Source organism: Eptesicus fuscus, chromosome 18 (genome assembly GCF_027574615.1).
Source record: "Eptesicus fuscus isolate TK198812 chromosome 18, DD_ASM_mEF_20220401, whole genome shotgun sequence".
NCBI lineage: Eukaryota > Metazoa > Chordata > Mammalia > Chiroptera > Vespertilionidae > Eptesicus > Eptesicus fuscus.
The window spans coordinates 2,555,057-2,582,829 of NC_072490.1; the positions used below are offsets into that span (position 1 = coordinate 2,555,057).

Below are 27,773 nucleotides of genomic sequence, written 5' to 3' on the forward strand. Positions count from 1 at the left end.
TTTGATCCATTTTGAGTTAATTTTTGTTTATTATATAACATAAGAGTTTGACTTCATCCTTTTGCATGAAGATATCCAGTTTTTCTAAAATAGTTTGTTGAAAAGACTATTCTTTCCCCCATTGAATGGTCTTGGCTTCCTTGTTGAAAATAATTTGACCATATATGCACAAGGGTGTATTTCTGAGCCATTTATTCTATTGGTGTAGATGTCTCTTTTTATGCCAGTACCATACTGTTTTGATCACTATAACTTTCTACTAAGTTTTCAATTCAGGAAGTGTTCGTTTTCTAAATTTGTTCTTTTTCAAGATTGTTTTGGCTATTTGGGGTTCCTTGAGATTCTATATGAAATTTTGTCTCTATTTCTGCAAAAAAAAAAAAAAAGCTACTGTGGATTTTCAGCTGACATCTTAAACCATAGTTTCTCCATAGGTGTTAAAGCTGCAAAAAATAAGTCTTGCTTTTTCTATGGAAGGCATTAGCACAATTTTGCAACAATATGAGTAAAACCCAAGGATAGTGAGGCTGTGGAGTCGCTGGAACTCTGACACTTTATGCCACTTTGGAGAGCAGGCACTGTGCTATGTGTTTTACACGTGTCGCCTCATTAGTATTCCCGATAACTTCAAGATGTACGGTTGTTTTCTCCATATTTTAAATGAAGAGAATGCAGCACAGAGGGATCAAATAACCTGCCCAGGAGACCGAGTTAGAAGCTGATAGGCTCTGGGGTGAACCCTGCTGTCTCCCCAGGGCCTATACTCTTGACCTCTGTGCTCTGTTGCCGGGTAAACGTGCAGGCCTGTAACCCTGTTTCACTCCACTGACCTGGTCCCTAAGGAAATAAAATAGATGGGATGACGGTCGACCGAGGAGGGGCACACGGACTCTGCACCTTTATTCAGAGTCTACTATTTACTAGTCATGGTGACAGTCCAAGACTTTGGGAAAACTAACTCGTAATCAAAGAAGAAATGTGTGTCAGGGAGAGTGATAAAGAGTGATTGTAATTGCTAATTGCAATGTGGCAACTCTTTATGGATGGGAGTGTTGTCTGGTCTCAGATAACCCGAGGATCTCCCCGCCGCAGTGGGCATATCGCTCCGTCTAGCTCAGCAGCAGGTGTTATTTCCTGAGTGGCTGACTCGGGGCTGAAAACATTTCTGGCTGCGTTGCGTGTGGATTAAAGGGGTTTCTGGGACTGCTCTCTCCCCCAGGGAGCTCATCCGCTGTTTGAAGTGGTACATGGACTGCTCGGCAGAACTCATTCGGCAGGACCACATCCAGGAAGCCATGCGGGTAACGTACTGGCTGACTTCGAGAAAAGTAAAAAAAAAAAAAAAAAAGACATGCTTGTCTCCAAGTTGGGATTGTCCATCACCTGACTTGAGTGTGGAATTCGCTGTTCCTTTGCCCTTCATCCCTGCTGTGTTAGCGCCTGACTATCTTTAACGCCTTCCCATCCCTTCTGTCCCCACTCCTCCAGGCCTTGGAGTACCTTTTCAAGTTCATCGTGCAGTCCAGGATCCTGTACTCAAGAGCCACATGTGGGATGGAAGAGGAGCAGTTCCGGTCCAGCATCCAAGAGCTTTTCCACTCCATCCGGTTTGTTCTCAGTCTGGACAGCAGGAACTCAGAGACACTCCTGTTCACTCAGGTCTGTGGCTGCAGGGGAGCGTTGATGCGGATTCTTGTCTGTCTGAGTCGGTGATTTCTTTGTCCTCTGGCTTCCCGAGTCAAAGAAGTCTTGCCAGGCTCCTGTGTGTTGGGTAAGGGGTGGTTTACAAGACAGTACCTACTAGAACGGAAAGCTGCTTTTACTTCAAAACCAGCTGTGGCCCAGCTGCCAAATATAAAACATCCCAGTGGCTTATGGTAGGGGAGCACAGCTTTGCTCTCAGGAGTCCTCTTCATTTATTTGTTGTCGTTGTTTTGTTGTTGTTAATCCTCTTCCAAGGTTATTTTTTCCATTGATTTTTTTTAGAGAGAGTGGGAGGGAGAGAGGGAGAGGGAGGGAGAGAGAGAGAGAGAGAGAGAGAGAGAGAGAGAGAGAGGTGAGAAGACACATCGATTGGTTGCCCGAGCATAGACTGCAGCATGGCAGACCTGTGTCCCAGTGGCATAGACTCCCACTCACTGTAGGCCAGTGTCTACTGTCTGATGAGTCAGTCAAGAGAAACAGCCTCCCTGCTCCACCTGCCTCTTAGGAGGCCTGCACTCTCACCTCCTGTCTCTAGGGACGTTCCGTTTCCCTTTGTACGTCTTGGGTTAATTGTGTAAGAGGACTGAGAAGTGGGAAGCCTCCTTCATGCTACCTGCATGTAGAAGAGAGAAGACTGAGAGCCAGTGTTTATTGAAAGCCTACTGTGTGCCAGGCATCCTACTAGAAACAAACTTATACACCTAATTTTTTCCCTCAGACCCATGTCAGGAGATAAGTAATAGCATCATCCCCATTTTACAGATGAGAAAACTGAGGATAGGCAGTAACTCACCCAAGGTTCTGTGGTAAATGAGTGGTAAAGCTGGGATTGGAACTCATGTCTGCCTAATTCCAAAATACATTGTCTGTCTCCTACACTACTCTGCCTCCCGGCGGCTCTGGAATTATCATCAGGTTGTCCTCCGGAGGCACCTCCTGGTCTCCAGAGCTGAGATTCTGGAAGAGAAGTCTCCAAGAACACACACTCCCCAGGCCATCCAGGTCACCGAACTCTCTGCCAGCATCATCGAAAGTCCTCAAGAGTTCACGAACAAGTCCATGCATTCTTCATCCTTTGGATTTACACTTGAGACCACCAGGCATCACATATGAAGGAAATAATGTCTTCATATTTCGTGGTTTCAAATAAATGTCTCTATCCTGGGAAAATGGTCCAGCTCTCAGCTGGACTGCTGGCTGCAGGGCTCTGAGCAGAGTTCAGTGAGCGCTGCGAGCAGGTGCTCAGCCCTCTCCAACACACTCTCCTTGAGAGGCTCCTGGCTGGAGTTTGGGGCCACAACTGAAAGTCAAGAGCAGATCATAGAGACAGAGACAAACATTTAAATCCATTTTATAAGCAAAAACAGCTGTGGATATTAGGCCATGTTGAGCTGATTTTATTTTATAGTCCCTTCTCTTGCCAGCAAATGCCCTGGCAAGTTATGAAAGCTTCAAGTGGCCTGGCCCCATCCGTTCTCTAGTTTTGATTTCCATTTTGGTTCTCCCTGCTCCATGTCCCAGCTTTACCACTTACCTGCCACAGAACCTTGGCTGAGTTACTGCCTAATCCTCAGTTTTCTCATCTGTAAAATGGGGATGATGCTATTACTTACCTCCTGACATGGGAGTGGAAGGCCAGGGAGGAGCCCGCCCACAACAGGGCCTGCAATGCCTCCTCATCCTCTCACCGCCTTGTGTCTTTGTCTGAGCATGCACGATGGAAACACACTACCTCGGAGCTAACCACGGCGGCACTTGCTCCTGCAGGCCGCACTCCTCAATTCCTTCCCCACCATTTTTGACGAGCTGCTGCAGATGTTCACCGTGCAGGAGGTGGCGGAGTTTGTGAGAGGGACGCTGGGGAGCATGCCCAGCACTGTGCACATCGGGCAGTCCATGGATGTGGTGAAGCTGCAGTCCATCGCCAGGACTGTGGACAGCCGCCTGTTTTCTTTCTCAGGTGCGTCAAGTTGGGATGAGAGTCGGAGTCACCTTTTCAGGGTGCTAGCCACGTGGTGATCACAGGGTCAGTCTTATCACGTAAGAAGCCAGTAGCCCTTAGGTGCAGTCTTTTTGATAAACTATAATTATAATTTTTGGTAATAAAAACTTTTAAGTTCGAGAATGCAGACAAGACATAGGACTACTGCCTCACTCACAATTTATTCCTAGAGACCAGCTTGCAGTGGTGCCAAGTTCTCAGGGGCCAGATGTTAAGGTCAATGTGAGCCTGATCCTTGAAGCAGAATAGCACGAGCATAGGAGAAACTTCCAGGGCACAGGAACAGTCTGAAATGCTAGCCAAACAATTACTGAGTGTTTATCATTAGAATTTTTGGTAATAAAAAACTCTTAAGTTAGACTTTTGAAATATAGCAGCAATCATATCCCAGCCCAGTGCTGCACACATTTGCAATACTTTAACTTAGCTCGCTAGCGTGGCGGATTGCTGATGGAAAGCTGCCACCAAGAAAATCAGGCTTTCTTTCAGTGTCTGTTTAGGTTAACGCCCTCCTCACCAGCAGCTGAACTGGAGATGTGACCAGTGGGCTGGACACTGTCACTGAGGCCATTGCCACGCGAGCTTCGGGTGCTGCTGAGAACGATGTTTTCTCGGCGTCGGGGAGGGAGACAGCGGGCTGCTCTCACGGACATACTTGGCTTCTCATATTTTTACATGTACTCGCTCCTCCCATAATCGCGTAGAAAATTTGTTCTAAAACTTGATTGGGTTTGTTGTTGTTGTTGTTTTTCAGTATAAATTTTTATATTTAGAATTAGGCAGCTGGACTCAGTTTAGATGATCCCAGTTTTGTTGGCAACATCCAAAGTATCAGTGAGGAGCCAGTCGAACATGGGCCTTCTTCTCGCCATCAGGCCTGATCAGGCTGTTGACCTTGGCCTCCTCAATGTCATAGAGCTTCTACACAGCCTGTTTGACCTGCTGCTTGTTGGCCTTGACGTCCACAAGGAACGCAGTGTCTCGTTGTCTTCTGTCTGCTCCATGCTGACTCGGTGGGGGTGTGTGATGGTGGCACAGTGGGCAGGCTCGTTTCTCCTGGGGGCGCCCTGCCGAGGATGTCGAGGCGGCCTTCGGGGCCTAGTGTCTGGCCATCGGAAGGTGGGCGACGTGCGGGCCTTCTTTGTGTGGCTGTGGACGCCTTTCAGCGCTGCTTTCTTCGCCTTCAAAGCCTTGGCTTCGGCTTTGGGAGGGGCAGGGGCTTCCCGCTTAGCTTTCGGCGCCCTCTGCCCTCTGCCCTCTTCGTAACAAGCGATTGGGGTTTGCGGTGACCAGCCGCCACCACGCTTTCATTTGCATCTCGCTCCCATTGAAGGCTGAGTGGTAGCGTCTTCCCGGAGCAGGGTTTCTGCCAGTGACGTCATTATCCGGCACGCACATTCTCAGAGCGCCTTGGTCTGATCTTCAGCAGATTCTAGTAAAAAACTACTGTTTCTGCAGCAGCTGTTGGTTGTTTCATATCCTGCTTTGTTGGTATTTTGGTCTACAAGATAGATTATGAACTTCTCTTTTAGCCAAGCATCTTCTTATTTTTTATTATTTTTAAATATATTTTTTATTGATTTCAGAGAAGGGAGAGAGAGAGAGAGAGAGAGAGAAACATCAATGATGAGAGAGAATCATTGATTGGCTGCCTCCTGCACGCCCCACATTGAGGATCGAGCCCACAGCCCATGTATGTGCCCTGACTGGAAATCAAACTGTGACCTCCTGGTTCATAGATCGATGCTCAACCACTGAGCCACCCAGCCGGGCATCAAGCATGTTTTTTAAACATAGGATAGCTGTCAGTCCATTTTATTGGAACATATTCTAGTAAGTATTTGGCAAGGCAGTCCCCAAATCTCTGTGTGTCATGTGATTTGTCTTTGGCTGACAGATTTTCTTTCTGAATTTCATCTGGAACACTTAACTGTGTTGAAATATGAACAATAAATCCAAAATGCTATGGCTCCTTTGTGTTACTAATCATCTGACTGAATGGCTTGGTGGGACCTGCAGGGCCCAGAAACACTTTACACTTGTGTTATCACCCCTGTGAGCAAATGCAGAGGCGGCCATTAGCGCCTCATTCTACGGTGCTAATGGGGGATGGAGCCACAGGGAGAAGCTAGCGGCCTACGGTCTTAGCGCGAGTCAATGGAGTGGCCTTCCTGTGCTGTTTGGGTAACAATGAGGAGAAAAGAAAAGTGGGCTTGGTGATAAGGGTTAGCTAATTATCAAGGGCCTATGACAAAAGTCCTGCTTCTGTCCTGTCCTTGCTGTGGTCACACCTAGCATCCCACAAGCCTGAGGGGCAGCGAGGCAGGCTAATGGCTGCACAGAGTGAATGCTGGGCGTGGTGGTGCCAGGACACCTAGCCAGGTGTCTTGAAGAGGGACCGTTCACAATCCGCTCACGTGTGCAGGCTCAGTCAGTGCAGCTCGTAGAACTGGAGTGGCATTTCAGTGGCATTCTCACTGTAAGCTAAGCCTTTAATTTGGAGTCTAGTCATTAAGGAGCTTTCATCACACTCATCCTGTACACGGCGCCGCAGATACGAAGTCTGGACCAGAGAAAGACGAGAGGTGGAAGGATGATGCTGCGGGATGTCTCAAACTGCCCAGAAGTGGGTTCTAGGCCTGCACCAGGGGAGGGCGTGGCCTCCTGCTCAGCCCCGCCCCGCCGGCCACTGGCTCCCAGCGGTGGCTCCTTCCCACGGAAGGGCTCCTTCACCTGTGTGTGTTTTCTCTCCCAGAATCCCGCCGCATCCTGCTTCCCGTGGTTCTCCATCACATCCACCTCCACCTGCGGCAGCAGAAGGAGCTGCTCATCTGCTCAGGGATCCTCGGCAGCATCTTCTCCATCGTCAAGACCAGCTCTCTGGTAGTGGCCCCACCCCCACCCCCCTCAGCTCTGCCCCAGACTGGGGTTACCCCAGCCAGAGGCAGACCAGCAAAGAGCACTTTGTACACTTCTCAGTCAGAGAAGCTGTCATCAGTGACAGGAAGGTACCGAGGGAGTGGAGGCCTGTGTGTGCCCAGCAGGCTGCTCAACACCATTCAGCTCAGTCTTGCTGTTTTTAAAAGTTTCACTACGTAAATCCACCTCAGGCCACCCAGAAGCATAGCTCTCTGCAGACCAGGAAGCCCAGGCCTGTGCCATGCTGTGTCCATCAGCGCTGTTGGTTCTGGGTTCCTGAGGATGTTCTGCGGATGCTCGGGCACGGACAGAGGGGCAGGCAGGCTGGGAGGCAGCTTGTTCACTCAGACTTTTCTGGCAGCTTCCTGGCAGCTTGATCCCACCCGTATGGCATTCCTGCCCCGTGCCAGAGGAGGCCAGGGCGGGTGAGAGATGGGTAAATGTTGCCCAGGGAGCGCTGAGCCGCAGGGACGGTAGAGCTGTGCTTTAGGAGGGAGGTTTCAATGCTTGTGCCCATTTTCTTCCTTTATATTTTCTTTTAAAAGGAAATCTGTGGTGGAAGGGGAGGAAGGAAATAAAAGATGTATCAGGCATGAATAATTTGTTTTAATGATATTTACTATATGTATTTATGACAATAGAAGAAATTTACATTTCTTGTGGAAAATATAGAAAAGTATAAAGAAACAAATTAAAAACAAAAATGAGTTTTTTATTACACCACCTTATTGAGATAAGGTTCCTAGAAAATAACATTTCAAGTGCATTGAAAATGAAGGCCAGTGGCCAGGTGATAAGAACACGGTTAGGCTAGCCGTGCACCAGGAGAGGTGCCAAAGAGAGCATGCTTGGTTTGAGCAGGATACAGGGACCCAGTGGGGTGCTCTGGTATCCAGACTTAAAGTACCATCTGGTGATGGCACAGCGTGGCGGAGCCACTGTGAGGGTGTAGGGTCCTATTGTTGACTCTTGGCTCCTGGCCAGGCCTGGCAGCTCCCCTTCCCCCCAGGCCTCAGAGAGGCCACACGGGTGCATAAGGTCTCCTAGTGACCAAGGTCAGACTTGACAGGTGGGAGGCTTATTGCTGAAAAGAAAAGAGGAAGAGGAGGAATGGGAACAGATCAAAGCCTAAAGGAGCTGGTCTGGGTGTATTTGTGGGGCTGGAGAGTTGGGTGCAATTGATTGCTTACAGTTTCTCAAAGCGGCCTCACAGGTGGGAGTGTTACAGTCAGTGCAGCCGATGAGAGACAACTTTGGGCCCAGAGCTGCTCAGCTTCTTCATGTGGATCGGGCAGGGCGTCATTGCATCAGACGGGCAGGGCTGAATGCGATTGAAGCTGCATGAGACAGAGGTGTATCTTCCTTGTTCACCTCTGCATACTCAGTCCTCAAACAGTGGCTGGCACGTGATCGTGAGTGACGGATGGATGGACATTTGGACCAGTTACAACCTAAAGAGGCTGGAGAAGGGGCCATGGGAACTTGTGTGAGATCATGAAAATGGAGCTGCGGGATTTGAGATTGAATGAGAGAGGCCGGTAAAGGGATAGCACAGGCTCGTCCCGAGTTCAGAGCCTCCAGCTGGGAGGCAGCCTTGTGAGGAGGCGTGCTCTGTGTTCGGTGGGCTGCTCAGGAAGACAGAGCCCAGAGTCCTCCGGGGGACCAGCGCCCAGGAGCGAGAACGCTGAGGAGCTAGACGGGGGCCCAGGCACACCTGGCAGCAGCCCGGCTGGCAGAGGCTGAAACCAGCCAGAGAGAGCGCCCCTCGGGGTTCAGAAGGACTAAGATCCGCTGTGTGGTTAGCAATGGGGGAGGTGCTGCCCACACCCCGCGGGGTGAACACGTCCCCATCTTCCCAGCGTTGGTCGGCAGTGTTGTGCTTTCTCCTGACATTGACAGGGCCATCAAGAAACCTCTAACTCGGGGCCTTTGCTTCTGTCCTGTGTATTGAAATTAATGCATTTGCCTGCAGTTCACAATGGTGGGTGTCAGGTGGCGCTGGGTAAGGCCTCGGCCACCATCCTGGGCCTCAGCGCCCGGTGTCCCGCCTTCTCAGAGCCGGTGCCCGGGTCCCCTGACACCCCACTAGTGAGGCCGAGAGCCGTGTGGAGAGTCCAGGCCCGAGACCAGTCCTGAGTGGCTGGCCTAGAAAGTGCCGCCGGCTGCACGCGCCGGGCCTGCCTAACCGTGTGTCTCTGCTGCCCGCTCCAGGAGGCGGACGTCCTGGAGGAGGTAGAGATGATGGTGGAGAGCCTCCTGGACGTGCTCTTGCAGACTCTGCTCACCATCATGAGCAAATCGCACGCTCAGGAGGCGGTAAGAGGGCAGCGGTGCCCGCAGTGCACAGCCGAGATCACTGTTAGTAACTAACAGCAGGTTTCCTTGTTTCTTGTCTAACCCGGGGCTCCTCCACACCAACCCCATCTCACCGCTCACCTCCATCTCCGCCTGCCCCGCATGGCGTCAGCATGCTGCCGTCTCCCTCCCCCATCTCCGCCCATCTCCGCCCTGAGCCTCAGGTTCACACAGAGGCCGCTTCAGGGCAGACCAGGAAGCGTGTCTGGCCTGGCCCCTGCCCGCTGTCTTCGTTGGCCTTTGCCTTTGAGCCAAGTCAGGCCTGTGAGGGGGTGAGACAGAGGCGCAGGGAGAGGAGTAAGGCTGCGGTGAAGGGCAGGCTTCTGGGAACAGGCTCTCCTCAGTGCTGAGCACAGCAGAGGGCTTTCTCGGAATCCGCTTGAATTACAGGTCAGTTGCTCTTTCTGTGATGTTTGTATCTCAGTGTCGGGCCTCAGGAAGAACGTGATGAGGTAGAATCGCGCTGGCATCACTGGACAGCGATCTCCGTGATCGAATGAGGAGAGAAACAGACAGGGAGAGCCTCTCGGAGGCCAGAGAGGCAGCCCCCAGAGTCCCCTCTCCTGTGCCCGAGTTGGAGCAGGATGAACCTTGCCCGGGACCTTCCAGTAGGCAGGTGGCAGGTGACAGTGATCTCTGCGAAGAAAGCCCTCTGTGAGGGCAAGCCATGCTCGACGTGCCTGGGCCAGCGGGGCGAGCAGAGGGCAGGCCAGCGCTCTGGAGCACTGGGCTGGCGACGAATGTCCACTCCCGTCGGTGAGGGCGCCCTCACTGTAGGCAAACGCATATGCACCTGCATGTCCTGGTAACCCGTTCTAGCCGACAGTGACACAGTGTGTGCTGTGGGCCGACCCTCTATGCCCTTTACAAATATTAACTCGTTTCTTCGCAATACTCACCAAGCGTTTCATCTTACATAGATTTAATGAAGGTGACAATGACTGCAGTTTATCGAGCACTTTTTCTGTGCTGGGCCTTTTACTAAATGCTTCCTGTGCGCTCATCTGATCCTTACAGTAGATCCAAGAATTTTGGTTGGTTATGCCCATTTTTCAGATAAAACTGAGGCTCACGTACTAGTACATGTCTATATCTTGCGTACATATATGCATAATAGTCTTGTGGGTCTAGAAAGGATTTGAGAGACTAAAAACTGTTGGCAAATTCCCATGAGTTTAAGACATTTGACAATTGTCCGAATGAAGTCATTTTGCTCCATTTTTTTCTGAGGAGGCATTCTTTCACAAGGAGGCCATGCCTGCTGCCCACTGCCCACCTGCTGCCCACTGCCCACCTGCTGCCCACTGCCGGGAGACGGTGCAAGTCTTTGGAGTCCTGACAGCAGGGTTTTCTCCCACGTGTCCCACTTGAAATTTGAAGAAAGTTTAAAGACTCCTTTTTTATCTTTAAATTTTCACTTGTCTTAAAGCCCAAAGCTTGTCTTCTCATACAGGTCAGTTTCGATTCCTGTACTTTCCAGACAGTTATGTTGACCTACTATGTTCCAGTTGCTTGGTTCACTAACCACATGTAAGTCTGGGAGGTCCCCAAGGAGTTCGTTGTAGAAGGACCCAGCAGGATGGGCAGAATCCAAATTCTGTTCAAAGAAGGCCGAGGACCCTGATCCAAGTGGCCCCTCGAGACTTCTCTTTGGTGCCCGGGCTGCATACAGTGACAGGACTATGCCCAAACTTCCTCGGAGAAAAACTGGAACATCATCTTACCTTGCGGGCTTCCTGATCATAGGTTAAGGCTTGAACCAGCCCCGCTGCAGAAATCTCCCACAGCCCCCGTCCTCCAGCCGCTCAGCGGAGAGGAAAGCTCATTCTCAGGGCCAGAGTTGTCGCCTTCCCTCTCATGATCATGGGGCCATCTCAGACCCTCCCTGCTGTCCTTCCCTCTGTGGGTCGGGGTTGCCCTTGTAATGGTCTGTGCTAAGTGTCTCTCGGGTCTCCCCAGGGTGAGTACGTGTCCTGCCTTCTCTCGCTGCTCCGCCAGATGTGTGACACTCACTACCAGCACCTCCTGGACAACTTCCAGAGCAAAGATGAGCTCAAGGTGGGCAGCACAGCCGTGCCTTCCCCCAGGGGGCAGCATGTGGCTGAGACGGCAGGGGCTTTCCCCTGCCAGGGACAAGTGCAAGCCACCAGGCCAGGGCTGCCAGGGGTGTGAGTCACAGCCCCACTTTCCAGCTGACCCATGGCTTCGGGAGGCTGAAAGCCAGCAGTCCCATGCACCAGACCCCGGAAATGCTGGCATGTTTGCCCTGACTGATGGCAGCCTGTGACCATGGGCCTTTATGGGAAGCTACTCGGGGCCACACTCGCGGGCAGCACACCGAACTCCTCCCTTTCTATGCCTTCTATTTCGCCCCTGCAAACCTGGCTTCACTGTCTAATAACTACAATAATAATAATGGTGACAGCCCTTCCCCATTTAAAATGTGTTTCTGGAAGATGCCCGTAGAGAGCAAAAGGGAGCGCTGTCCTTGGCTGCCAGACTCTGGATCTGTGAGGGGCAGATGGCACAGAGAAATGGGTCTGAGTCAGCCAGAGGTGAGGTATTAGGCTTTGTCGGTCTTTCCTGGGAGTGTGTACAGCCTTGTGCATCGGTGTGACCTTCTAGATTCCAGGGATATGCCAGAGCTTTTCAGTGAACACTGGACACCTCATTTCCCAGCTCTTCCTTTCAAATCCTCACCTGAGGGTGTGTCTGTTGATCTGAGAGAGAGTGGAAGGGAAAGAAGGAGAGAGGGAAGAGAAACATCTGTGTGAGAGAGAAGCATCCATCGGTTGCCTCTCGTACGCACCCTGACTGGGGATCGAACCCACAAGCTAGGTATGACCAGGAATCGAACATGCACTACTTCGGTGGATGGGATGACACTCCAACCACCTGAGCCACCCGGCCAGGGCCCCAGGTTTTTCTTTTAAGCGTTGTGGACGTTACCTTGTTTGTCCCAACTGACATGGCTGCTTCCTGTAGCTGGGATGTTAAGTTTTATGACCGATTTTTTTCAGCAAATGCTCTCGCGATAAGGCTTTTCTCACTGAGGGAGCTCTGGTCACGTCAAATAAGTCCTCTGAACGGGGCTTTCCTGGGTGGCCCCCCAACAAATCAAAGGCAGCAGTTCTGTGGGGATGGCATGGCCTTTTCTGGGAGCTCCAAAGCCATGCTGCCCCTCCAGTGACTGCTGGGCTGCCGGGTTCCCTGCACCCTGGTTCCGCAGCTGCTTGTTTTCAAGGCTCCCGTGGAGGCGGGGGAGCGGGGCCGGGGCTGGGAAAGTGAACACAGAAGCTCACTGCTCCTACTGGGCCTCCATCCCTTTTCCGGAATAACCCTCCTTGCATTATCGCCAGCCTTAGTCATCATTTGCCACTCTCGTTGCTTCCTTGCAGGGGCATGTTTTTGGAGGGTCTCCCTCTGCCATTCCTAAAGTGCTGCTCCTGGCGATGTGTCCCCAACATCCCAGAAGGCAGATTCTGAAAACCACATGCTCAGGGGCCGTGACCCAGAGCGTGAGACACCCGTCCCCGCGCCCCCCCCCCCCCCCCGCCCCCGGCTCAGTTGGATACCAGTTCCTCTGCAGTCTGGCCCTCCTGGGCTTGGGGCTGTCGGCACGGGGCTGCCTCTGTGCTGCCCAGTTCGGATCTGCTCCCATGTCTGTCCTGTGAGAGAGCCCGGAACTCACTCTGAGAAGAGCAGCTCAAAGGGAGCCAGACTCTAACCCGCTGGTCAGACCCATCCCGCGTCCAGAGGTGTAGAGAGCGCTGCTGAGGAGACGCGCTGCGGTGGGAGTGGAGGGAAGGGGCCCATGGTAGGGTTCCTTCTTGTTTCAGGAATTCCTGCTGAAGATTTTCTGTGTGTTCCGGAACCTGATGAAGATGAGTGTCTTTCCTCGGGACTGGATGGTGATGCGACTTCTCACAAGCAAGTGAGTGTGGAAGGGCCTCGCACCAGCATCCACGGAGTTGTTCTCAGGCTAAGGAGAGCGTGTCTGTGCAAGAGAAAGCCAGGAAGAGGTCAAGACCAAGGCCATGGGGACAGAGAGGAGAGGGTGAATGTGAAAAAAATGTTTTAGGCACAATAAGCAGGACTGACCATTTACCATAAGTTCAAAGAGAAGAAAGAATCAAAGATGGTTGTTTTTTGTGGGTTTTTTTCATTGAGCCTAGGTGCCTGGCAAACGGTGTGACGGTGAGGGGAGAAAAGGAGATGCTGAGCGTGTGAAATGTCGTACCCAGAGGAGGGGGCTTTCTGAGGGAGCCTGCTTTGTGGCCCATTGGCTTCTGAGGCTCTAGTTTCCTGCAGTTTCCCAGGCGCCCCCCCACCTCCCCATTTGGTCTGCGTTGTCTGCCAGACACTGCTTGCCTCCCACAGTCAGTGCTAAGTACCCCCTGAGGCCTGGCTGCCAGGTGCCGGCCGGAGCTTCTAACTGACAAACCGGAGAAGTGATGCCGGAGTGATGCAGCCTCACCTGGTCTCCCTCCCCTCGGACGGCCACCGGCCACTGCCTCCTCCCGCTGACCGGCCTTTCATGTTGGATTACGTGGTCTGTAGTGAGGTTCCTTATGTTCGCTGTGTTAGCAAGATGTCAGCGCCGTCTTTCCACTTTGTACCTGGGATAGTGCCCTTTATTTCTGTATTCAGAACTGCGACCATTTTACACAGAGCAGAGCAGAGAGTGCTCATAAAGTTACGCAGGTATTTCCTCACAGTGGGTTTCCACTTGACTCCCTCTCGTTTCCGTCTCTCAGCTCTACTCAGAGCTTCCCAGGCTCCCAGCCTATCCTGCAAGCACAGCCTCTTCTTTTAAGGCTTTTGAAAAAGATATATTTTTATTGATTCAGAGAGGAAGGCAGAGGGAGAAAGAGATAGAACATCAGTGATGAGAGAGAATCATTGATTGGCTGCCACCTGCACACCCCTCATTGGGGATCGAGCCCGCAACCCAGGCATGGTCCCTGACCGGGAATTGAACCCTGACCCCCTGGTTCATAGGTCAGTGCTCAACCACTGAGCCATGCCGGGCCGGGCTCTTTTAAGGCTTTTACCTTTCAGATTTGTCAGCCCCTCTGCTGGTGGCCGTCTCTCTGACTCACTGTCTTCGCCTTGTTCCTCGCCTGCATCAGAGCCTGGTGGTCAGTGTTAGACATCTAAAATTGCCAGGCAGCATCGGCCCTCTGCCATCAAATCCTCTCCTGCCTCTTCCGTTTTACTCCCTCTCTACCCCAGCCTGTGCCCTTGGCTCCAGCAAGCCAGCCCCTCGTCACCCTTATATGTGCCCAAACTAAAATTAAGAGTGATATTCTAAACCAAAGGCTGGAATCAAATGACTTAGAGATGAAAATACAGACATTTAATAACTACAAACCCCCATTAGCATGTAAGAAAAATAAAGTTATACTCTAAGTCCTCTGGTGGTTATAATATATGTTCATTACCCAAAAGTCCCCAAAATACAAGAATCACCCTTTGAACTGGAAGAGACTTTAAAAAACCACCAAACCCCACCTGCCCCCTTTTGTAGGCAGGGAAACGGGCCCCGACGGAGGTCCCCAGGCCGGCTCATGGCAGAGCTGGGCCTGGAACCCGCCATTGCTCTGTGCTGTTCTGCCGACAACGGGGCGTTTCTCCCAGACTGGTTTCCTGGGGGGGTTGTGCCATCTATCTCTCTCCTTTGTACACGTCTTACCCGAGAGCACGTTGTACTCGGGAAGTTTGCACACAGGCCGTAGACAGCTGGTGCTAAGCTGTCAGATGCATTGAGTCTGTTAACTCCGCCGCCACCTTGTCCCCTCCCTGCAGCGTCATAGTCACCACGGTGCAGTACCTGTCCTCCGCCCTGCACAAGAACTTCACGGAGACGGACTTCGACTTCAAGGTAGGGGCTCCTGAGACCAGCGCCCTCTTTGTAATGACCCTCGGAAGCTAACAACCACGCTCATGGTTTTGTTTTTGTTTCACTTAAAGCAGCCATTTCATTTGGTTACAATTTTACAGGTCAGGAATTTGAAAAAGACTCAGCTACGTGTCAGCTCGAGGGCTGGGGAAAGCTCACGGATTTTTTTATCATTATTACATGTTCGTAGTATCAAAGGCTTCAAGCTTGATAGTGACTAGGATATCACCTAGATATCACCTAGGTGATAGTGACTAGGATATCACCTAGAGCGCGCTCCGCCCCGGGAGGTGCTGGGAGCCAGACGGCCCTGAGTGTGCTTCCCAGTCGAGAATTAACACTGTTGGCTTCAGAGGAGCCAAAAAAGAAGGGAAAAACCACTTGCAAAGATATTTTAAAAGAAAAAAAATCAAGATCTCAAGTTGTAAAATGAATTCTGTGCTACATGCGTGTATTTAGAATCTCTCTTCTGTGCTAAAGGCTCCGGCTGCCACATGTTCTTCTCTCTCTAGGTGTGGAATTCTTATTTTAGCCTGGCAGTTCTGTTCATAAACCAGCCAAGCCTCCAGCTAGAAATCACCACTTCAGCCAAGAGGAAGAAGATTCTAGATAAGTAAGACATGTCTCTTACCTCCTTACCACATGCCCCGATGGGCTGGTGTTCCCAGGGGAGGCCCTTCAGACGTCCACAGGCTCCTGAGCAGCTTCCCAGGAGCCGTGAGAGGCAGATGGCCTAGAGTAGGGGCAGCACTAGAAATAGGGCTGAAGTACTGGCCTCCCCGGTGTAGCCTTGTCTTCCTGAACCTTCTCCCACTAACTGGCTCCTGTGTTCCTGTGTCCAGGTACGGGGACATGCGTGTGATGATGGCTTATGAACTGTTCAGCATGTGGCAGAATTTGGGTAGGTCCTCTCTCCGTATTTGTCCCTGCCGCATCTTGCATTGCCAGATAAAAAGTGACAAGACTAGTAACTTCCCCCTGGTTTTATGAAAGTTAATTTAGACCCAAGAAATCTTCCGTGTCTTTCACATAGCACTTCAGATGGGTGGGTAGCGCCTGGGCACCAAGCCCTGGCAGGAGAGGGGGGCTGAGAGCTAAGACCCCAGCAATACATATTCCAGTCCCCTTTTTGAGAACCAGCCGTCAAAGGGGGAAAAAGAAGATGAGGGTTCAGTCGTACTTTGCAGTTTAGAGCGCCTGCCTGTGAGACCGCTCTCTCTCCCTGCCCCGTCCGGGTGTTGCAGGCTCAGAGGCGTAGGTCTTGGAGATGCTCGGCAGCACATGACGAGGGCAGCTATGCATTTTAATAAAGTTTGAAGCCCTTCTTGGGTTTCTGGAGTTCAGGCAAGCAGATCACATTCCTGACACCCACTGCATGGAGGTTGGATGAGGAAGGGCATTTCAGCCCGTAGGTGAGACTGGTTTTAGCTTCCTTTCTTTTGACGACTCTGTACAGCTTCTCTGATAGCCACCGCTTTGGATCTGAACTGGTGGGAGTGGGGTTAGCACACCCGATTGCCGTGGGTGGGTGGCCGTCCTTCGGTACTGCGGGCTTTGCTAGCCTGTCAGGGTGCGGGGGGAGCGCTGCTACTCTTCCTAGCAAAGTCTCTTTTCAACTGAGCTCTTGGTTCTGAAGCCTTAGGAGTGAGGGCCATAAAGTCCCATAGTCCTTCGTTAACCATCCCAGCCTCTAACGAGAGGAGCAAGCGGAGGGTGAGCCCTTGCCGCAGCAAGTGCGGGGCCTTCCCCCGGGAGGGGAGATGCGTTCCCCACGCAGGCTTCCCAGTGCAGGCCTCTCACTTCTGCATCGAGCACGGGGGGATAGACTCTGAAATGCCCAGGAACACTGGACTAGCAACTGCACCGAACACCAAGGTCGGAACATGCAAAATCAACCTCAGGCTAACGTTGGATCCTCAAATAAGCTTTTTAAATAGAAGAGATTTAAAAAGATGTCAGATTTGCCTAACAAAGCCAATCCTTTCTCATTGCTTTTGATGGAAATGGCACTTTCTGGTCCTCGAGAATGACTTGACTTTGCTGTCGCCGTGGTGGTTACACGGCCCGCGGTTTGCCTCTCCTCCTTCCTGTCTGAAGGACGGGCAGCAGGGCTCTGGCAGTTGACACACACAGGGTAGCCGCTCTGGGCTTCAGACCTCTAGTGGCTGGACCAGGGACTGCACATCCTTATCACTGAGATGCCCTGCGCTAGCGGTAGGAACCCCAGGGAGTGTGCGTTGCATGTGGGTGAGCTTTTCTTGCTAAATGACTGTTGTGAGCAGACTCTGCAGCGGTCACAGGTTACTCAGAGCTCCTATCCTGGCTGGAGTAGTGAACTCTGCCCCTGACCCCAGAATGGTTTTCAGGTCATTAGTGGAGCTTCCAGTAAATTCTTTGAATGGCAATTTGTGCCTGTCGAACATGTTTTCACTGGGCTGGGCCAGTTTTGTCCATGAACGCTCTACAGCCAGGAGAGGGAGAACCTCCGAAAACCGTGGGGAGAGCCTGCTTGCTCTGATGCTTGCAGGGCCCGCCCCTCAAAGCATGGGCCCACTTGGGGTGCGTCATGAAGAAGCAGAGCAAGTATAAACACGATCTGTTGGGTTTTGTTGTTCAGGTGAACATAAGATCCACTTTATTCCGGGAATGATTGGTCCTTTTCTGGGTGTGACACTGGTCCCACAGCCAGAAGTGCGGAACATCATGATTCCCATCTTCCATGACATGATGGACTGGGAGCAGAGGAAAAATGGCAACTTCAAGCAGGTGAGATGACACCTGGCAGTGTCGGGGGCTCTCCTGTGAAAGGGACTTGGGTGGCCAGGCTGAGGGTCCTGTGGGGATGAGTTGTAGCTTGACCATCTTGAATCCTGCTCAAGGGTTTTCTCTTACTTGCTGGCCAGACTTGATTTGTGAGTTTTCCTCATAAAGGGAGAGGCCAGAAAAGAATCAGAGAAAAGGCATGAATATCATGTGAAAGGCACTTTCTGATCAAGGGGAGAATGACTGTCACCTCCCGGTTTAATTCAGGAGAGGGCCCTGGGAGGGGATCCCCGAAGTGTGTGGTCCAGGCATTGCTAGGGCTGGAGCCCTGGCCTGATGGCTTCTCCCGGCTCGGGGAAGCCCAGAATTTCACAGAGGGTGGGTCCCGGAGGTGTACGCCTTTGGCTTTGACTGCGTGGCTGCGGCTTGTCCCTCTGCACAGTTTGCCGCCCTGAGGTGGAGGAGGTGGCCCCGCCTCAGAGCTGTGTCCAGGGAGCAGCACTGGGACCAGCCCAGGACGGTTTCCTGCTTTTCTTCCTTAGAACCCACCAGGGGTCTGGGACACGGTGGGTTCGCGGAGATGAAAATCAAAGCTGACCCCCATGGAGCACCTCCCAGGCTGGGCCGGGCTGAGGAAACACGCTAGCACCTACGGCTCACAGTGAGGAGGCCTGGGCTCAGGGAGACATTGCTCCAGAAGTAGCAGCTGCTGTGTCACAGGAACATGCTTGTTGCATGAGTGAATAATGAGGCGGCGCTTCAGGAATACTGGTTGTAGTCATAAAAGTCACCCCTCAAACCTGAAATGGCCAGTGTTGCCAGTTATGACATGCTGAGGCTGAAGAACTTCGCGTTCGACGTGGGGTCCTCAGCACCCGGTTTGGATTCCTCCGTTTCTCCTGGCTTCTTCCTGTACCGGGGCGCAGAGGGTGGTGAAGGAACGACCCATCCCCGCCCTCGCCAGCTCCTCTGCCTGGCATAGAGGTCTAGCACTCGACTGCACCCGAGCTCCCGGGAGGCTTGTTGAAGTACAGACACTGCCTCCCGCTGCGCTCCTGATGCAGTGGGAGCCGGGGAACGTGGATTTCTGACGGGATCGCTGTGACCGGTGCTGCTGGCCCAGGGCCGTTTGGGACTCCGGGAACGGCTCTGCCGTGCTTGCTGTTGAATCTGCTGCTCCAGGCCCCTCCCGCCTCTGCCCTGTCAGGGCAGCACAGGCTACCTGCACCCGCACGCCTGAAGGGACATCCCTTGTTACACTGACCTGCTTCCCTGGGAGGGGTGCCCGCTGACTGACCAGCTTTGAGCTGAGAGGAGATACCTTGGCTTCTCGGCCCGCTCTTCCTGACTTCACTCAACCCGAGACGAGTCCCTGCTGACGCCTCTTCTATCCACAGCGAGAGTGGAGGGCATCAGGCCTCAGGACCCCTGGCCTCAGCTTGCTGTTTCCGGTGAAGCGTATATTCAAGCAGCTCACTCATCAGGCCACACATAACTGTGGGAGGGCCTGTCCTGTCCGTCCCGTTTTCTGCTAATGAACCCATAACTGCCAGCAATGCATTTTCTAATTCAATTATTCTTGTCTTAGTTCATTGCCTTAGACTCTTTGGCCCTATTGGATGAGAAAATGTTTCTGTTACAGTTAATTATTAAACGCAGCCATGCCCTTTTTTGTTATATGAAATACCTCTATAAATAATGCCACGATAACACGTTTTCAAGGCTAGTGAAGGCTTTAAAGATTTTCTCTCAATCACGTCCAGCTCGTCTCTCACCTCAGAGTCACCCTAATGGAGGCTGTGGGGACGCCGAGCGCAGGGCCGCCCTGCAGAGCAGTTGGCAGTAGGACTGCTGCTCACGGTTGAGGAGTCCAACAAAGGCAGGGCCCTGCTGAGAACCCCGGCGCTTAGGTCCTGGGGGGACAGGGAGCCTTCTTTCCTGAAGGAGCGTCTCGAAGGAAATCCCTCCTCAGCCCAGCCTAACGGTGGTCAGAGGGGCCCAGCCCCAGCTCCCTCCCTTTGTAACTGGCTGACTGGAGGGTAAAATTCTAACCAGATGTGCTCTCTACATACTAATTCTTTTGAATGAACATTTTTTAAGAAAGAAAAACCTTTGACAAAGGCCTCTTTGGATCCGGAGTCCTCGCCTTTTGCCCCTAGACTGGGAAACAGTATCTGGGGATTGTGAGTTCCAGCTCTTTAAAACCACTGGAGCGGGGTCTCCCTGGCCGGGGGCAACGTGGTTTCTCGGGCTGAGATCAGAGTCTGCCTCCCTGGGGTTTATTCGGTGCAAAGGCAAAGCGGGAAGGAGTCCCCAGCACCCTCGCCTGCCGCAGGGTCCGCTCCAGTTATCAAGTCTCTGCTTCCCTCTAGGTGGAGGCCGAGCTGATTGACAAGCTGGACAGCATGGTGTCGGAAGGGAAAGGCGACGAGAGCTACAGGGAGCTCTTCGGCCTGCTGTAAGCTGCGCAGCCCCAGGCACCCCGCGTTGGGGGAGGGGTGAAGAGGGCTAATGCAGGGGAGGGGTGCAACCCCACGCTGGGCAGGCTTCAGAGGGTGGGTGTCAGGAGAGACCTGGGCTCCTAGTGGGAGCAGGGATCACCTGCTGTCCATAAAAAAAGTGGCCTCAGGACAGCAGGCTCCCTGAGATCGCCATGGTTGGCGGAGGAGGCGAGAGGGCGTTCCATGTCTTCCTAGCGTGCACTGTATCCAGTTGGGCAGACAGCCTGGGGACTTCATGAGGGTTCGACGCTGGAGGGGTGAAATCCCTGCTTTGTAAGCGTGTGCCGTCGGCTTGTAAACACTGACATGGATGTTGTGACTTGAGCAAGCCATACCCCCCTCCAGGCCAGGTGCCCTGCAGAACAGGTGATTGTGCCGATGACGTCAGGGTTCTCCCAGGCCCACCGTTCACGGCTCCTGGCTTGAGTCCATGGAGGCCCAGAGCCCTACAGGACTAAGTCCGCACGGAGGGCTCCGGGGCCGTGGTCCGCCCAGACAGACAGTGATGCTGGATATCCTGTCTTTCTAAAAAACAGAATCTTACATTGACAGCTCTCGTCTCCTCCCCTCATTTCCAACTTGAAGATTTTCTTTGTTTTAGTGCCATATTGAAGACAAACCTGTAACACACTTTTCCAGTAATAACACTGCACGTCTGCTTAGAACTTGACGCTGCACAGAATGTGTTGACGTTTCCTGTGTGATCCTCACGACACAGCGGGTGGCAGGAGGGCAGGTCTGACCTGATGAAGGGAGGTGATGAGACACAGAGCCTGGCAGGCGCCCTCGCTGCCCAGCCCGCGGGAAGCAGCTCTGGGGGCGGCCGGCTCCTCTGGTTTTAGGGGGAATCTTTCTGTTCGGCCACGCCCACTGTGTTCCTTGTGGAGGCACGCAATGAAATGTGAATTTGTCTGAAATTTAAGTACTGACAATTTGTGAAAGTGCATCCATCTTTCAGCATTTCTCTCTTAGCTGAAGCTGTTTCTAATTGTGGAATAAGACAGAGAGCTCTTTCGAGCCGCGAGTGGATGACTTGACTGCAAGGAAAGACGTAGCACAGAAATAACTTGCAATGAGTTACCTGGCCCAGTAGTGCCTCACAAACCCTTCCAACCGCGTCTGAGGCCGGAAGCCACTGGAACAGGGAGCAGCGTTGCCCAGTTTGTGTTGGGGAGATTGTGGGTATGCTAGAGAAAGAATAAGTGGGCCACGGGCTGATTCGTTTAGAAAGTCTCAACTGAACAGAATGAAGCAGGCCTCTGTAGTTGTAGGATTTCTCCCAGCCCTCAGTGGGCAGGAAAATGGGGGAGTCTGCAAGAGGAGGGTGTTGCGCTCAGCACTTCCCATGCTGTTTGCTCACAAAACACCTCCCTGTCGCCCGGACAGCGGAGCTCTGTGAGCACAGTTTGGGGGATGCTGACCAGTGACGTTATCCACGTGGGCCAGAGGCCAGAGCCAGTGGTCCTGCCTTCTCTTCTAGTCACGTGGGAATCCCTCACTTTCCCAGAAGTCTCCGCTCAGACGGTCATCCTCATAGCAGCATTAATAGCTGCCAGCCAGGCTGTGGCTGTGAGTCCCCAGTGGTGTGCCCGTAGCTCGGCCTGTCACTCCAGGTGACTTCGTGAGCTGAAGGGGCAAGGGACCGAGCGGAAGAGAGTCGGGAGAGGCCTGTGGAAGGCAGAGCTCTCAGAAGCCAGGCTCTTTGGAGAAGCCAGCGGCCGCCCTGAGGTCGCAGGGCCTGGGGCTGGCGTGAGGAGACCTGGGCGTTTGGCTCTGGCTCTGGCACGTTTTGCATGGAGCATCCCCCGACGGTAGAGGTGGCTTGTGTAGCTCAGGGGGCCCAAGCTGGGCCCTCGCGCCTGGCGGGAATCTGTCACTTGTGCAGGAAAGGTTGATGTGTGTTTGCTGAAGATGGTGCTAAGCAGTGATCGAGGCAGTCAGCCAGCTGGCAAAGCCAGGCCCAGCCCTCAGTGGACTCTCACTCAGCTGCTGCTCCCAGCAGACCTCACAGCGTACACGGGAGGGGCCAGGGCTTGGACACCCCTCCTCGGTGCAGGGGCATTCTTGGGATCTCGTACAGGAAATGGAAAAGATGTTTATTTGCTGTTGCCGGTTCAGTAATTGCCTTGTCCTTGCTTTGTGCTGCGTGGAGTAGAACCCAGCTGTTTGGGCCCTACCCCAGGTAAGGCTGCGGTGTGGTGAGTGCTGTCTCCAGATCTGCCAGGGCCCCGGCCTCTGGCTCTCACTCCGGTGCCCGGGAAGCTCATGAATTGTGTGTTGTGTTTGTTCCCTCACTCGTCCGCACAGCCTGCTGGAGAAGATCGAACAGGAAACGTGGCGGGAGACCGGCATTTCCTTTGTGACCTCCGTCACTCGCCTCATGGAGCGCCTTCTGGACTACAGGTACCTGCTCAGGCCCCTCCGGCAGCAGGAGACTCTAGCGAGGGCATCCCTCGACCTTAAAGCTGAGACCAGGTGCCCCCAGGGGGAGGACTGTGTTGGTGTGGCGTGCCATCACCAGAATCGACTGATGGCCAAACAGGGTGGAGGGAGGGCTGCTTCCTGGGACCCCACCTGATGTGTGGGCACATGTTCCCAGGAAGCACCCAGAACATGCAGCCATCTGGCTGTCCTTCAGAGGCGTGGGCTCAGCAGGGAGGGAGAGGAGAGCAAGGCAGGGACGAGCTGTAGGTCCTCGGCGTGGCCTTCCCCGGCCCTGTGGCAGGCGGGCGGGGAGTGCTGCCTGGGACAGAAGTGTGACCCAGAAGGACTTGCGGTTGGCGTGTCCATGGTCCGGGGACCCCACTTTTCCATGCCTGCCTCCTCTGCCTGAGGCCTGTTCGTGTCTGTCCTGGCGCTGGCCGTGAGCAGACAGAGGCAGCAGACCATGGCTGAGCGCAGGGTCTTTCCGTTCTGCAGTCTGAGAGTTCATGTGAAAGTGGCTTTGGCATGAACACCTGCCTTCTCCGTCACTTCATGGCTTTCGAATTCGTCTAAAAGTGACAGTGGGGCTGCCACGACGGCCGTGGTTGTCCTCTCAGCAGAGTGCCCGCGCAGAGGCTCGGGGCCGCTGGGCCTTAGAGGGAGATGCAGGAGAGGAGGCACGAAGAGGAAACGGCCCTGCGCAGTAGCTCTGTCTCCTCTGTGCTACTAGACAGGGCTCCAGGGAGCCTTTTCACCCCAAGGACCAGGATGTGAGCGAGGTCAGCCCCCGTCGCTGCTGCTGAATAGAAGGTGCTGCTGTGCCAAGACTCTCGCTGTGCGGAGGACTCGGTGTCCAGGGCGGGCTGGGTGCGGAAATGGAATTCTTGAGAAAAGTGCTCGCATCTTGAGCTTCCCTCTTCCTGTAGCGCAGGTGTGCTTGTGTGAGCTTCAGACCCTTGTTCCTGCCTTGTTCCTGGGCCTCATGAGGCCACAGGTGGCCTTTGGGGAGCCCCTTGTAGAACAGGACTTCCTTGTTCACACCAGAGACGAGGATGGCCTCGTCTCCTGCACCTGCCGCCACCGGGGAGGCAGGGTAGACAGCGTTTCCTGCCGGCTGGCCCTCCCCTGTGGCCTCGGGAAGAGCAGGCGTTGCTTCTTAGGCTCCGGCCTGTCCTGGCTGCTTGTGGGACTGCTCCGCCTTCTTGCACAAGCAGCTCAGACTCGTGCCCAAACCAGTTTTGTTCCCCCCGTTTCTGTCTCAGCGGCGCACCTGCAGCACCCAGTTCCCTCTTTCCCAGGACACCAGAGGCTCTTCATAACGGGGTCTTCGCCCACGTCTCCAGCCCTATCTCCTGCCAGTCCCCACGCCCCACGTCCTGCAGCCCAGCCTCCCAGTGTGGTTCCTTGTTCGCACTCCCATCGCGAAGGCTTCCCAGGAGCTTAGCCGCTGTCTCCGCACACCTCTTTCGGAGCATGCGTCACCTGGATGATGACCTGTGTCACCTTTCTAACTCATCCTGCAGAAGAGAGCCAGCTCCTTGAGGACAGGAACCTGGGCCTTGTCTCCCTGGCTCCCCGTGTGGAGTCTGGAGAGTCCCTGGCAGGTGCACAGCACAGGTCATCGATGGGATAAACTTACTGTAAGGTTATGCAGGAACCAAGAAGTCTCTTCTAGCCCAGTGCACTTAGTTCAACAAGAACTCACTAAGAGAATAGCTGTTTAGAGCTAAATATCTACATAAACATACATATATTTACAAACAAGCCCTAGGTTGTACTCCAGAATGCCTTGACCCCACAGTGTGAGAGCTTGATGCCGGCATGAACCGTAGGTACTCAGAGAAGCGCCTCTTCAGCTCTGTGTTAACGTCTTCAACTTCTGCGCGAGCCCAGACGTTCTGTGTTGGATATAAAAATGCTCGTTGGTAGCAACTGTGCTTCCCAGTTGAGGAAGCAGAGCCCTAGAAGGACCCTCCTGGTCCCTGGAACAGACAGGACAGAGCCAGGGTTGCCGGGCCCTTGGGCTCTGTCAGAACCTCCACCTGGAAGAGGCAGCTGGAGGCCACGGAGCCTTCCTCTCCCAGCCCCCTGCCGTCACACGGGCCGCCCAGCCCCTGGGGCAGGCACAGGCAGCCACTGCACACGCAGAGGCCGCACAGCTCTTAGAAAAGAGTCTTCCTGCTCATCTTCCGGGGGACGCCTCGGGAAAGCAGTTCCGGTTGGAGAGCACCCCAGTGGGGTGGGTCACGGCAATGCCTCCCAGGACTGCAGCTCTGCGTGTTGTCCCAGCGGCCCCGCCTCACGCATGGGGCTCACCTGCGCTCTCCTTCCAGGGACTGCATGAAAGGCGAGGAGACGGAGAACAAGAAGGTCGGCTGCACGGTTAACCTGATGGTGAGAGGACCTGCCCTCCCTCCGTGTGCCGGTGGGGCCCCTGCCCTGCAGTGCGATTGGCCCGGCCTCCAGCACCTGGCTGTCAGCCACGAGTGTCAGCACGTCCCATTGGGGCCTCTGGGAGCTCGCAGCTCCTCAGTCCTGTTCCCACGGGGCAAGGAATGAATTGAGCTTCTCTTTGGACAGAGCTCTAGCCTGGCCTCTTGGGGTCCCACCCGCCCTGACATACCCTAGCTCCCAGCCTGCCCTGACCCAGTCTGCACTGGCCCTCCTCCTCCTCACCACTCAGGCTCCCGAAGACCTGCCGGTGGCTCCACCCCGAGCTGGTGTGCCCTCCGGTGGGTCCTGTCCTTTTCTGGTTGGTGCCCCCACAGCTGCCGCACTGCTGCCCGCACACCAGGGCTGGGCCAGCTGCCTGGAGCTCAGGGGTGGCCTCCCCGTGGCAGCCTCGCCATCTGTGTGTATTTCCTTCTCTCCTACAGAACTTCTACAAATCGGAGATTAACAAAGAAGAGATGTATATTCGCTACATCCATAAGCTTTGTGACATGCATTTGCAGGCGGAGAACTACACAGGTGAGCGGGAGAGGGGGAGCCGGGCCTCCCGGTGAGGACCGACTGGACGGATAAGCACCGCTGGCAGCGATGGCGCTGGCTGGTGTCTGCCAGACCTGAGCCGAGTGCTGGCCTTGCTGCCCCCTCACCTCACTCCTTCCCTCAGCCCCTTGGTAACGTGGTGGAGAAAGCAGGCGGAACTCCCACCTGTGCCTCGGGCCATGTCCTCTGCCTGAGGCTGCTGTTCCAGTCTCCAGGCCTCCTACTCCCCCTCCCCCCCCCGCCCGCCCTGAGGCCTCCTGGGTGACTTCCAGGGTCTGCTGCTCCAGGTGAGAGCGTCCTGAGCCCCGCCACTCCTCACGCAGAGCCTTTCTAAGCACCTGCACAGGAGCACGTGCCTCGCCCTGGGCTTCCAGACCACACAGCGTGGAGCTCGCAGGGGTCGTGGAGAGGGCTTCCTGACAGCCCTTCCGCTGCACCTACATTTAACCCACGACAGAGGCCTCCCTCACAGAACACGTTGAAAGCTTTGTGCCTGCACACTGTGTACTGAGGCCTGCTCTGAGTCAGGAGTCCGCCCTTCACCTTTGCCACAGTCCCCCACAGCCGCCATCTTCACTGACCAGCTGCTACATCTCAGCCCTTGGGCCACACGGCTCACATGTGTGTGCTAGACAGGAAATCCAAGCCATCACCCACAAACATGGATAAAATTAGATGGACTTATGGAAACAGAATCCGTTTTCCTTCTCTCTCGATGTTAGAGTGTTGGGCACAGAAGCCACCTGTTGAGACTGCACGGTCTGGCAAGAGTTAGTGACAGGACTGACTCCCCTTCTCTGCGTCCACTTCCACCCGTGACCCCAGCACCCCTCCAAGAGGGCAGCGAAGTGATAGCCGATCGTGTCCACGTATCACTAGTGGCCTCAGGAATGACATCCGAGGAGAATGTTGTTTCCTAAGCTTCAGAGGCAGGACTGCGTGCCCAGGGGCTTGTCTCGGAGAGAAAAGGCTTCCCTGGTCCAGGAGGAGGCCTGTGCCTCCCGGGCAGGCGGGTCCCGGGGCCGGAGGACAGGCAGAGCGACAAGGGTGAGGAGGAGCCCGGAGAGTCTGCAAGCGAGTGGGCCTGGCCAAAACGGGAAGTGGGTCACAAAATAGTCAGAACTGAGGTTCTTCTTAGTCATGAGGAACAGGCCTGAGTGGGACCTCGAAGGCCAGGCAGAAGCTAGAACTAGTTCACTTGCCAGTAAGAGAGAAGCCGTGAAAATGAGCAAGTGGAGCAGGAAAGAGCCGATGATGTAGTGAGGACCCCAGGCAGCAGCTGTCATTCATTGTGGCCCATTCCGTGGAATTGAGGGAGCCAGGGTCTTGAGCAGTGTCTTACGTAACCTCTACCTGGCCCCCATGGAGGCGAGGTGTCGCTGGGCCTCTGCCCTGGGTCCGGATCAGCATCCGGTTTCTCTGGGATGGAGCTTCCGGCTCCAGGCCACCACACCTTTATCACCACTGGCACTGCCTCTCTCTGTCCTTTTAGAAGCTGGAGCAATGAGGAGGTCATTGCCAGGGGCAGGCAGAGGTTGGAAGGGAAGGTGGAGGCCGAGGCCGGCTCAGGGAGGGCAGAGAGAAGCCTGGTCAGTGCTCGCTCCTAGAGCCAGTACCGATGAGCTTGGAAAGGAAGCTCTCGTCAACTGAGCAAAAGAAGAAGGAAGAAACCACCCCGGGCTCTCACATGTCCATGTCTCCCAGAGCAAGGCCCTGTGCCCCGGCTCCCGGTCGCTGGGCCAGCCTTCACCTGGAGCCCAGAACAGTGACTAGCCATGGGGGAGGGTCTCCCAGGGCCTCGGGCCCTTCATGCTGTGGTTATCCGATGGCTGGGCAGCTCCTGTGTCTCCCCTTTGGCACCCAGGGCCCCTGACCTGGGCTGCACGGGCCTTGCCCCGCAGTCTGCCTGTCCTTGACCTCCACATCGCCCGTCCCCACAGAGGCTGCGTTCACTCTGCTCCTGTACTGCGAGCTGCTGCAGTGGGAGGAGCGGCCTCTGCGGGAATTCCTCCACTACCCTTCGCAGACCGAGTGGCAGCGGAAGGAGGGGCTGTGCCGGAAGATCATCCACTACTTCAGCAAGGGCAAGGTAGGGCCAGCGGGCGGCCTCCCGGCCCGGCTTCCTTCCGCTGTGACACTCGGGCAGTGGCTGCAGGGGGTGGGGGGGCGTGTGTGGGTGGGTGGGAGTGGGTGGATGCCCGGATGTGCACCA

General features: G+C 54.2%; 1 protein-coding gene across 1 annotated transcript in view; it reads left to right on the forward strand.

Annotated features, from left to right (window-relative positions):
- DOCK3 (dedicator of cytokinesis 3) overlaps window positions 1-27,773 on the forward strand; it is a 182,893-nt gene that overhangs the window by 131,279 nt on the left and 23,841 nt on the right. The window contains exons 23-39 of the mRNA XM_028132514.2: window positions 1,220-1,301; window positions 1,489-1,659; window positions 3,472-3,664; window positions 6,462-6,589; window positions 8,837-8,983; window positions 10,940-11,038; window positions 12,820-12,914; window positions 14,789-14,864; window positions 15,395-15,495; window positions 15,725-15,783; window positions 17,500-17,648; window positions 20,018-20,103; window positions 22,302-22,328; window positions 22,454-22,549; window positions 24,904-24,964; window positions 25,447-25,540; window positions 27,502-27,650. Of these exons, the coding sequence (XP_027988315.2) occupies window positions 1,220-1,301; window positions 1,489-1,659; window positions 3,472-3,664; window positions 6,462-6,589; window positions 8,837-8,983; window positions 10,940-11,038; window positions 12,820-12,914; window positions 14,789-14,864; window positions 15,395-15,495; window positions 15,725-15,783; window positions 17,500-17,648; window positions 20,018-20,103; window positions 22,302-22,328; window positions 22,454-22,549; window positions 24,904-24,964; window positions 25,447-25,540; window positions 27,502-27,650 (1,813 nt within the window). The remainder of the gene's footprint in view (window positions 1-1,219; window positions 1,302-1,488; window positions 1,660-3,471; window positions 3,665-6,461; window positions 6,590-8,836; window positions 8,984-10,939; window positions 11,039-12,819; window positions 12,915-14,788; window positions 14,865-15,394; window positions 15,496-15,724; window positions 15,784-17,499; window positions 17,649-20,017; window positions 20,104-22,301; window positions 22,329-22,453; window positions 22,550-24,903; window positions 24,965-25,446; window positions 25,541-27,501; window positions 27,651-27,773) is intronic.